The 12610-nt window shown below is 37.1% G+C and overlaps 1 protein-coding gene across 1 annotated transcript in view; it reads left to right on the plus strand.

Moving 5' to 3' along the window:
* The window catches only part of LOC140328303 (allantoinase, mitochondrial-like), a gene marked incomplete in the record, with an annotated part of 21070 nt that overhangs the window by 1785 nt on the left and 6675 nt on the right, over positions 1 to 12610 (plus strand). The window contains 8 exon segments of the mRNA XM_072407802.1: positions 1379 to 1536; positions 3828 to 3979; positions 7628 to 7742; positions 8926 to 9072; positions 9566 to 9611; positions 10553 to 10646; positions 10999 to 11185; positions 11924 to 12062. Of these exon segments, the coding sequence (XP_072263903.1) occupies positions 1379 to 1536; positions 3828 to 3979; positions 7628 to 7742; positions 8926 to 9072; positions 9566 to 9611; positions 10553 to 10646; positions 10999 to 11185; positions 11924 to 12062 (1038 nt within the window).

Raw genomic sequence — 12610 nt, forward strand, 5'->3', positions numbered from 1 at the left:
TGAGCTCTTCTTGGGGGAAATGCTTGTTTGATGAAACACTTCCTTCATAATTACTTCCACTGCTAACTCCTGGGAACATCAGTACCATGCGGCACAGGTTGTCTTGCTGATTCCAAATCAGGCTACTCCCACTTTTTGTCTTGTAATGATCGAAAACTCTTTACATTCACAGCACAAAAATAACAATAATTATGATGATTTTTGGGCTCTTGCCATACCATAGGTACACCAAACTTCAAACTTTTCAGTTTTCTATTATACCACTGACATAGACATTCTACACAAGTTTTGCATACCATATGGGGAGCCCAATACTTATCTTGATCCCCCAGTTTAATACCAAAATATGGAAGATATGCTTGTTTCACATATTCTGTAATGTTTCTTTTCTGTTTTTGCTGAAAATTTTCACTACAAATGTAGGAAAACACATTAGGGTCATTTAAACAACTTCTTCTTGAAGAACTCTTTTTTTCTGTAAAAAAAGATGTATGAATAAAAAGAAGACACATGAAAGTTTTATGAAAATAATGCTACATTTAATATAAAATGCAAAACATCGGTGTAAATAAAGATTGATAATATTATGCTCTGTTAACATTTGTTGTTGGTAAAACCGATTCCTGTAACACAAGAACTAGAGACAATTCAATGTAACCCATGTCATTTCTGGATTAAGCAGACCTGAAATACATTAAATTTAAAATCCTTGGCAAGTAAAAAAAAAAAAAATTGGGGGTTGAGCTGTGTTATTAATGCATTATACATTTCTATTCCATAAGACGCTATGCCCCCTGGGTCTAACCAAATTATAACACACATTGGATGTTTAAAAAGGATCTTTCAGTTTATATTGTGAGAGATTGGATACACAACACACCTGGGGCTGATTTTTCTATCTTCACATAAGGATTGCTTTAAACATCTAAATCTCTTTGAGCTGCTATAATAAGATATCATTGATGTTACCTGGCATAACTATCAGATATCAAAATACACACTCTAACATTGACCAAATTATCCAGTCTGTTACAACACTTCAAAAATCTATAAAAGGGACATTTATACCACCTGTGAATATATCAATATGACCTTGTTCAGCATCTGGTACAAAGAAGCAGTCAGCATCTGCCCAAGCTTTGTATTTTCTTATTTACAATCAATTGTTCAAATTAACCATACTACTAACAAAAGAAGAATACCAGTAAGTAAACAGATGATTGCGCTGGTTATGCTGTGACACAACATACTTTTGGTGTATATCCTTTTTTGTGTAAATACATAGGATCCATGTGAAATTTGAAGACGTACTAATAATAAATACTTGCTATACAATGCAAATACAGAGTTTAAATAATCTACCACCATATTATTACAGGAACAATGAATGTCTCACTAGGATCAAAGATAAACATCATTCGGAGTAAAAGAGTGATAATCGGTAATACAGTCTCTTCTTGTGATATCGTCATAAATGATGGCAAGATTAGAAGCATTCTGCCATTGGGAAAACAGCAAGTCCCCAATGGGGAGCAGGTAATAGTCTTTGTATGCTTGTAATAGGTCCCACACGTGTAGTTGTTTTAGTTTAAACCATAAGTCTTTTTTTAGAATGTTTTAAAGAAAATTATAAGCATCATAATTTAATAATGTGCCATTGGAGATTTTTTTGAAATTTTCAAGACTTTGTAGGTGGCATTGTAGATGATGATGGGAAAATCAAATATTGAAATTAGTGATCGAATGAAATGAAAGCTTGTCCTGAAAATTGTTGTTACAGATACTACTCAACTTTGTTGATGTTGAAAGTGCACAGTCACCTTAAACACCTAACCGATAACCCCGACCTTGGTTCGGGCTAAAAAAAGTTACAACTATCGATAAGCCCGAACTTTTCTCCCTACCTAATTTCCCCTCACTTACCTGGTCCCCGCTGCGATGATCCAGCGTCGATCGAAAAAAAAAATACTCACCTTCTCCCCGAAGCTCCTCCGGACACGTCTTCCGTCTTCTTGCTTCAGCCGGCGAGTGCAGTGACGATCACCGGGGTTTCCCGGTGACGTCGCTGCATGCGTCGGTGCGGGAGGGAGGCGGGGCGGGAAATTTTGTATTGAGTTCCTTTGCATTGAACTCAATACAAAAAAGCTGTATTGAGTCCAATACAAAGAAATCCTTATATAATATATATATAATTGTATTATATAGGCTACTGTACATTACATTATACACTATTTTTTTTTTAAACTTTTTTTAAAGATTTTTTTTTAAGGTTTTTCTAATGTTTTATAAAAAAAATTTTAATATTAAATTTATAAAATTTTGGACATATTTCGGTGAGTTATGCGGTAATTCGGTGAATTATAAGTAATTATTGAGTAATTTGGTGAATTATAGCCTACAATCTAAAATAAATTTCCATGCAAAAAATGTAACACTTTTTGCATGGAAGTACAGAAGTTTGGAAAGAATTAGAATACCCGGCATTCGCGTACGCGTCCCTCGGCGATTCCTGATGATGTGCGTGCATGCGCCCGTCCATGGGGGTCATAGTGGGAAATTCAAATATTTTGTATTGGATTCAATACAAAGTTCTGTATCCAGTCCAATACAAAATAATACAACATATATTTATGTGTTTTTGTCTATAGGTATGTGACGTTGGACTGTTGGACACTAGGGAGGTGTTTTAGAAAAATATATTACTATACAGTATACCGAATTATCGCATTTTCAGTATTTTTCATTAATTTATGTATTCTTGTTTAAGCTGATTTTGAGTTAAGCTTAAGTTAAAAATGAGTGGAGTATGGTTCTCTTCTTTAGTGGTATGCAGAGAACATCCTGATGGAAGACCGAAGGTAAATGATCTATTGTTGACCATGAAAATAATTCAGTTATAGTCATAGTAGGTGGCTCTTTTTGTAAGTAGCCAGCTTTCTGACATAGCACATGCAAACCGCACCACAGCTACCAATTTACTCTAAATGGTTAAATGGAATTTATGGTATAAACTAACTCACAGTGGGAGTGAGGAATTAATTGTATAGGAAGCATGAGAAACCATTATAATAGGGGTCAGCTCAAGTCAGATCTGCTATTGCTTTAACTTAGAACACTTGTATGAAAAATAATATAGAAAGCTATGTGTTACTGACTGGCTACATAAAATACACATGATAAAGTGGATCCAGGCAATATCCGGTTGTCTTGTGGAATCAGGAAGGAATTTTTTCCCCTGTTGGAGCAAATTGTACCAGGGTTTTTTTGCCTTCCTCTGGACCAACTACGTCCATAGGGTTTTATATCTGGGATATGTTTATTTCCCTAGTGGTTGAACTTGATGGACTTATGGCTTTTTTCAACCTGAGTTACTATGTAACTATAAAGCCTGAATAGTCTTGGAGTCAGAGAATAACAGATTATGTCTGAGGGTTCTCACAGTATTTTGGTTTGGAGCAGGTTCCATGTAAGCTACTATAGATGGCACATGATGGTTGATCCAGCCACTGAAAGATAATTTGTCTATTCAGCATAAATGTACACTGTTAAATGTGAAAGAGATTTAGGAACCTATTTAAAAAGAAGACAATCTGACATTCCACAAACATTTTGTGGAGGTGAATCTTTCAGGTGCAGTTTGATTGATTTGCCACCAAAGAATGTTTCATAAATATCACCCTAATTGTTTTATCAATAGACCTCCTAAAGTATATGGGAATTTAACTAGATCTGTAACATGTGTTCAGTTATCTAATGATGACTACAAATTGCTTACTATTAATCATATAATGCTGATGATATGTTATCTCTGTTCTTCCATTCATCAGGTGCTGGATTTAGGGGATCTTGTGGTCATGGCTGGAATTATTGACCCCCATGTGCATGTCAACGAGCCTGGACGGACAGAATGGGAGGGCTATCGGACTGCTACGCTGGCTGCAGCTGCTGGAGGGATCACAACTATTGTAGATATGCCACTGTATGCAATGTACCATATGATTTTTAAAGATCTCCCGCCTAAAGGAAGACTTAAAGTTTTTTAAATGTAAATGTGTGTGATCGGCTGCCAAATTGGCCTCTTTGAGATTTATAGCTAGGCTATCATGCTGATCTTCTTGCTACAGTTTGGTATACTACTGGAACAAATATGCAGAGTTGCTGGAAAAGGATTCAGACATCTCTCCAATGTTCCTGACCTGCATACTTCTTCCGGGTCAGCGATTTAGACGATCAAGTGCAGCGGGTTGATATACCAGTTGGGCAACAATTATTTTCAGTAACAGGTCAGCAGTTACAGCCACAATAACATCTAATAACATTCTAACATCTGATTCACTTTGATATCACTTTATTAAGGAGTGCTCAAAAAAAATTCTTAACAATTTCAGGTGCCAATAACCAGCTACTGTAAACAAAAATCACTACAATTACTTATATATATCTGTTCTTCCTGTATCACCTGATCAGATTAAATTGGAACTAAAGTCCCACTTTGAACTTTGTTATTCAGACAAGTGGTTACTACAAGAAAGGGAATGGTGATGCCCCTCTGCAATAACTTCTATACCTTGCCTGATCGCTGCCCAGCTATCCAATTTTTTTTGCCAGGGAAATCTGACACATCCCAATTTCCCTCAGCCAACCAAGATGACTGAAAATTGTCTTCGGGAATAAAGAAGAAGGAAAATGGTGGGGTCCTGTAAAGGAACGCAGATAAATTAGCAATCCCGGGTTTAGTTCCACTTTAGGGGAGTGCAATCAGTTTCCAAAAATGTTGGTGCTGATTAGCATAAGATAATCAATGAATGGATAAAAGTGGCTGAACCTGTCTAAAGTTGGATTCACATTGTTATGCTACATAAAAACACATTAAAGCACATTAGTTATGTTGATCTGCACTGCCTTTCATTCATAATGGAAGCCCAATGCACTTGTTCTGCAATACACTACAAGGCAGCCCAATTAAATGAAGGGAATGCACATAACAAAAAGAATAATGTATTGATGAGGGAACTCATGACTGTTTGATTTGATATAGGTTCAGTAGACATTCTTTAATGTTAAATAAACTCATTTGCTGCTTACTCATTAGGGCAGCTGCTGGGATTGTGTAGTAACTGGTGAGGGCCACGTTGCCAATGTAAATAGCCAGCAATAGTTCATTGGCTGGTAGTTGTTGGGCGCAGTATCCAAGAAGGTAACCAAGCTTATGGTGGGCAGCTTTTTCATTGACTGATGGTTTTTAGATGTGGTAAAGCTCCTGACAACCACCAGATCACCCGTTGTATGCAGGCGTGTAGTCGTAAAAAAAGAAGAGGGGGCACGGTACTATCCATGGTGAGCGCGCATGTGCATCATTGTTATATATACTCCTCATTCCTGAAAAAAAGTAAGGGCACAGCATGCCCACGCGTGCCCGCCCCACTACACCCCTGGCTAAATGCTCTAGCCACTGCTTAGGAGCTGGTATCAGAATCCCCATTAGTTGGGGGTTGTTAGGGGCAATACTGTCATCATCATGGCTTTTCACAAGATGAATAACAAGCTGGGAGCCCAGTGTTACTATGACACCTTTTTTTTATGTTTGTTACCTGGGAATAATGAAATTAGTTTGCAAACTAATAATGTGCATCCGTTAACACACCCCTCAATGTGAATCCAGCTTTAGGGGTTATGTAGACAGTCTTTTTTAAGGCTGGCTAAGCCTCATTAGTTTTGGTCTGATTTAACCCATCTTGGGTCTTGTGGAAGAGTAGGGGCCCATTTGCATCTGTCTGTTCTGATGGGTTACATTAGTGCATGTTTAATTAGGGCAGCCCATTTATTTGTGTGAGCAGCCAATGCACCTGAATAGCAAAAAAAACAGACATTCACCATTTTTTCCAGTTTACGGCTATTAGTAAATTGCAGAATGTTGTAGTGCACTACATCTACATTTAACAAAAATAAATGGCTTGGCAATGCATGCATACCTGTAATGTACATTAGCAAGTGTTGCGAATAGACCATTAGTGTCTGGAGTGGGTAAAGAAGAAATCACTAAATCTGATCTATATGGCTTAGTTACCGGTCTGTGTACTACACGTGGGTTGTTTTTCTGAGCACAGTACAAGGAAACACATCCTCTTCGCACACTTTACTCTGTGTTTGGCAAAACAATTAGGGCACCGCTAAATGCATATTGGAGCTCCAATGGCCTATACAAAAGGCCTTCTTCAAGAACCCTTAAGGAGCACCCAGACATAAAATGATCCAATTAGTTATGGTAAAATCATGAAACAGTACATGTGTGGGCAGTGCCCTGCCTCCCTCCAGAAATCTTCAAGTCCACCGTTTTCTTAAAAAAGAATCAATCAACCAGTGTGGATTTTGCTGGTCAATCTTTTATGTCGTGTTCTTGAAATATGTTGGCATTGTAGACATTTTTATGTTCCTTTGTTCGCTCCATAGGCATAAAATTGCATGCTTGGTTGCCACTATATTTATTCATGGAGACATCTATCACTAGTAATATCTATCATTACTTAGATTATGTCTTCTCACCCACCTGCAATCAAATTTTTCTGGGTACCTTAATTGCCTATGTGACATTGGTCTTAATGTAAAGTCATAGAAGAATGTTCCCTGACAAAGATTTGTTTAAAGTGATGTTCACCTTGCAAAACCTCTTAATTGAACATTATCTAAGAGAAAAGTAAGACACTTTAGATCCTTACATACAGTATTCTCCTAATCCAGTAAAATAAGTCACATAAAGGGGGAAAATAGGTAATGCTTAGAGTATATACCCGTAAGTGGAATCAGGAATTGTGTTGCAGAAATGTCAGTCTTGGAGTTCTTGACTAACTTGGTGGATGATTCACCCTGTTGGTATCCTATACTCAAAACTATCAAGCCCCTACTGGTGGGACCCTTTAGAGTAAGTTGTTTTGTTCTTTGGTTCATCCTCCGAGTTCCTTTCATGATAATCATGTTGGCTCTCCTAAACCTAGGAGTGAATACAGACTGTTGATGTGTTTACTGTTTATTATTTATTCTGATCACAATGTCTTCTAATTTTTGCTCAGTTTATGCAATCTAGATGAAGGTACCATTATTTTTTAAAGTGTTTTTAAATCTGAAACCTCTTGAATATACAAATATTTGCCCCTCGAGTGATGCATGATGACAATGACTGCATCAAATTTGATACCTTGTTTAGGACAGACTCTGACATGTTATATTATTCTAATTCCTTTTCTAATGCTAAAATAATGCAAACCTGTGCTAGGGTAGCATAGATGCTGCCATTGCTAAACCTCTGTGTAAAATTATTTATAAAACTCATTTCTTCAGTGTCTTACTGTTGCCTTATGGTTCCTTACTGATCTATATTCAGATTGAAGTTCTAACTTTATACAAGAACCTAGACCTAACTCCAATTTCATTTAAATTCTGAGCAACTAAATAACTTTGTTGTTTTTATGGTACATTCCTAGATTTTCAGAAATGTCGCCATTTGCAAAAATATTGCCATGTGCACTATAAAGATATTTTTCTGCAAAGCCTCTTTCTAATGGTGCAGGTGCATTTATGAAAGTAAACACCATGTAAATAATATAACTCCAATAACTTCCTATCTTTACAGAAACAGTCTGCCCCCCACCACATCTGTAAGCAATTTCCGCACCAAGCTCCAGGCTGCTAAGGGACAGTGCTATGTAGACGTAGCATTTTGGGGTGGTGTTATTCCTGATAATCAGGTAAGCATGTTTAGGATTTAGGTTCCACCAAAAATTTTGTTTTTTAAGAAGTTTAAGTGGATTTTTCGTAAATGCAAGTAGTAAATTAACATTGAAGATTTTGAAAGTTAATTGAAAACCCCGAGCATAGCACCAAAAGTGGGAATAGGGTCAAGGGGCCTATAGGAGCATGGACCAAACAAAATGACAATAAAATAAAAAAACTTTAAATTTAATGTACAAAGTAAAATTACATGAAGTACCTTGTTCCTGCATGACCCCCTGATACAATGTCAATGGGGCTTTGCAAATAACTTTATTTTACAATTAACCTCGACTCATGGTTGGGAAATGGTTGATTAGCAATAAAGTTTTTATGTCCCCATACATGGATATCTCTTAAAGTCCCTCTTAACAAGGTAACATCCAACTGACTGGTCTGTATCTGTATAAATAAATAAATATATTTTTAGACATAAATTTTATGTCTAAAACTTGCTTCCAGGTACATAAAAAACATTGTAGGAGTATCTTAGGATCCTGTTCACAAGTGATTTGCTTATGTTGTATGAGTTCATTGGAGGAGAAGAACAAGTTCAGCTTTTCGACAGGGTAAGAGATTTATAACGATCAGTGATTGAAAAGAGAAGGCTGCAGGTATATGTATCACAAATTAGGTTTCCCTGAAAGACTGTTGGAATTGCACTGCATGAAAGAGTCAAGAGCACTGTGGTCCTGGAGCAACCCAGGGTAAATTCTAGGCTTTTTCAACCAACTGGCGCAGGATGACTTAATTTGGGCAAGTAAAAATATTTTATAAGATGCTATCCTGGGATCTGTGCATGGCATATACAGGATTATATTCTCTAGGTGGCCTGAAAACACGTTGAAGTTGAAAAAAAGAGAAAGTCCATGAAAAAGGAAGTTTAAAGTGAGCCAAAATCCCCAAATTGCTTTCAACTTTAGCTGAAAATGTTGAAAATAAATGAACCAGAATTAGATTGTCGGTAGTTTCCTAACTAATACTATTTGTATTTTGAAGGGCCAGAAAAAGGGAAAAGTTATTTATAATGAAACACACTTTAAATTCAGCTGGCAATTTTGGCTCTCTTTCTTTGTAGTGTTGCCCCATGTTTAGCTGGCTAGGAATGACATGCGGGAAGCCATAACCAGCTAATAATACTTATACTTTTTTCTATGACAGATGGAGCTGGTACCGATGCTTCAAGCTGGTGTTGCTGGATTCAAGTGTTTCCTTATTAACAGTGGAGTGCCAGAGTTTCCCCATGTCACTGTGATGGATCTACACAAAGCCATGACCGAATTACAGGGGACCAACAGTGTTCTACTGGTTAGTGGCAACATTCATCACTTTATTCCATTTTTATTACAAGCAAGAAACAAAACAAACTGCTAGTTTTAAGTATTATGTGAAAAAAAATATTCTGAAACAGGCTGGGAAGAAAGAAATTGACATTTTTGAGAGCAGATAACTAATACATACAGTATATTATACGGACCAATTTAGCATGCACATCTACATGTATGATTGTGCTAAGAAAAGTGTTGGATGATCAGAGCTAGGCGGAATTATAGAATTGTAACTACTATTAATATTTATTAAAATGACAGAATTATACAGGAATGTTTGCTCAGTACACTAGATACTTGTACTTCACATACATAGCACTGTATGCAATATTATATTATCTTTGCCTCCACAGACAATAAACTGCAAATCTTTCATTCCTTTAAAGTCTGCTCTGGTGTCTGTCTTTAGCATCTAGACTGCATAAAACTGTAAAAAATTTAACAAATGCAATATGTGTTTTTTTCTTTATTAGTTTCATGCAGAACTCGAAATAGCAAAACATACCCCAGACACTGGAGGTAAGTTATTATTCATTCGGTTATAAATAGGTAGTTAAGGGTTTCAGTAAAGGTCTGCTAATATGCCACGTGTTACAATATTTACAGTGAAACTTTGAACAGTGCTGAGGAAATGTAAATTCATCTCCCCCAGCTGATGCATAATATAATGATCATTTTTTGTAGGCAATCTAATTAGGTTTAAAAGATGTAATTTGTGAATAATCAACTCTATTGCCTACTTGTTATATGTTCAGAAATATTGTGAACACTGTGGAAAATCTTATTTACCTTCTTTTCCCATTTCCTACACAGTCCTGATGGGGTGGCAAATTATTTCAGCATACTGATTTAGTGCATGTAACAACAAATCTATAAAGACCAGGCTGTACAGGCAAATTGTACCATGGTACAAATGTACAGGTATATTGGTTTCATTGCAGATTTAATTTATGGTTTTCCCACTAGGTGTCGCTGTGTTTGTTTTTTGGCAATTAATAAAACATATATTAGTTGTAACTCAAAAACAAACACAACACCGCCTAGTGTGCGAACTGAGAATGACAAGTGCTTGTTTATACATATACCACTAAGGAAGGGTTTCTCAATCTTTTTAACAAGGGGAATCCATGAAATAACTTTCAAATCTGTTGGAAACCCCTACTATTAATACTATATCGACAGCTCACAATACATTTAGTGTGTTGCTCAGTGGGAAGAATGCTTTTTACATTGCTGGCCATCGTGAAGAACGTCACCATTACAGATAGCCAAAAAGTTTATTGGTGTCACTTAAACTGACTGAGAGGCACCTATCTCTACTTCTCAAACTGGACCTAACACCACATTTATTACTTTAGTACTGCATTAAAGGCAGAACTATTATACTACTATTATTATATATACTATTATTATACATCGGTTTCATAATATATATAATAAATTGTATCTATTCTTTACAGACCCTGCACTATATGAAACATTCCTGCACTCCCGCCCAGATGACATGGAAGTTGCTGCAGTCGAGCTGGTGGCCAATCTTTGTCTACAGTACAAGTTAGTGTTGGATAGATTTTGTAACATTTACCAAAGTGCCCCTCTTACTTGACTTGCATTTGGATTTCAATTTCATCTTTTTTCTGGGTTTCCAAAACCTTTCTATACAAATATTCCCCGTCCCCATCATCCTTACCCCAGTCCACTTTTCCTGTTTTGCCCCCTACAAAGTTCTGTAATCTAATATTGATAAGTGCTGTAATGTACCATAACTTATCAAATTGGTCCCCCATATTAATATATATGTTTAGCCATAAAAATGTTTTTGTTGTCCAAAAAAGTGCTTTATATAGAAAGATGACTCAGGATATGATTTCTCAGAACTATATACATTAAACTAACCTTCTTTCAGAGTACGCTGTCATATTGTACACCTGTCATCTGCACAATCTCTGAACATAATCAGGAAAGCAAAAAAGGCCGGAGCCCCCCTGAGCGTAGAGACCACTCACCATTACCTATCCCTGAGCTCTGAGCACATTCCTCCTGGTGCCACGTACTACAAGTGCTGCCCCCCTGTTAGAGGACATCAAAACAAGGTACATTCACTGTTCTCCACTCTATTCATACTCATGCAGCTGGCAGACTGATTTGAATATTTTCTGCAGACTGATTAAAAAATGATAGATAGGAAATGAAATTGCATTTTAATAATAAGAAAACATTTGCACATCCTTTATATAATAGTGTAGTACAATTGGCTGCAAATAGGTTCCTGAACACTTCGTTTTATTATAGTAATCAATCAAAGATGGATTCCATTAGCTGTACCCCGCATCGCAGCAGAAAGCTCATAACTGAACATTTGTAGTCTTCTGGCCCTTTTGGGGTTTGATGGAATATGGGTTTCCCCAACCAGCTCTACAGTGTCAACCATGACTATTAGTATTGCACAGTATTTATATAGCACTGACATATTATGCAGCGCTGTACCATAGTCATGTCACTAGCTGTCCCTCAAAGGGGCTCACAATCTTATGTCCCTACCATAGTCATATGTCTATAATACAGTCTAAGGTTAATTTTCCAGGGGGAGCAAATTAGCCTAACTGCATGTTTTTGGAATGTGGGAGGAAACCCATGCAAACTCCATGCAGTGCCCTGGCCAAGATTCAGACCTGGGACCCAGCACTGCAAAGGCCAGAGTGCTAACCTCTGAGCCACTGTGCTGCTACCTACACTTTACAAGTATAAGGGTTTAAATAATTTTATTGGTTATAGACTAACTAAACATGTGGTGACCTCATTCTGCCTTGCTGACTTCTCTTTCTTTATAGGAGGCTCTGTGGAATGCGCTTCTTCAGGGCCATATAGACATGGTGGTGTCTGATCACTCACCATGCACGCCAGACCTTAAGCTTCTCAAAGAGGGAGATTATATGAAGGCTTGGGGAGGCATTTCTTCCCTACAGTTTGGTAAGTATTGATCAATTTTTATCACAGATAAGTTTTTGTAAATCTTAGTATTGTACTATTATCAATTGTAAATGGCAATGTATCAAGCTGGCTCTGTGAGATTTCAATTCTGTCTTCAGTCAGCTTTTAATGCACACTGAGAAAAGCAGTGAAATCAGTGTAAGTAATTTGAGTAAAAGAGAGGAGACTATACAACTGTGCATGACATAAGCCAAGGTTGGTGTTCACCTTTATGTATACTGTTCTGGTACATTGAAACATGTTGAAAACATATTTATGCATACAGGTAGTCCCCGAGTTAAGGACATCTAACATACAGACGACTCCTAGAGATGAACAGGCTTCCCTGCTTGTTGGTGTGCAGAACAGAGACATGATGGGGGGAGGAGGGCATTTTGCATGAGTTAGAGAAGAAGTCTTTTGCTGTTGTGCAAGCTCTTGTAACCCTTTAATGACCAAGACAAGCTGCAGTTGTTTCTTTTTGCATATCAAAGCACAGCTTGCTACAGAAGTTAATGAATGTCTGGGCTCCATAAAGATTTTTTTTT

The sequence above is a fragment of the Pyxicephalus adspersus genome, chromosome 4 (assembly GCF_032062135.1).
Source record: "Pyxicephalus adspersus chromosome 4, UCB_Pads_2.0, whole genome shotgun sequence".
NCBI classification, from domain to species: domain Eukaryota; kingdom Metazoa; phylum Chordata; class Amphibia; order Anura; family Pyxicephalidae; genus Pyxicephalus; species Pyxicephalus adspersus.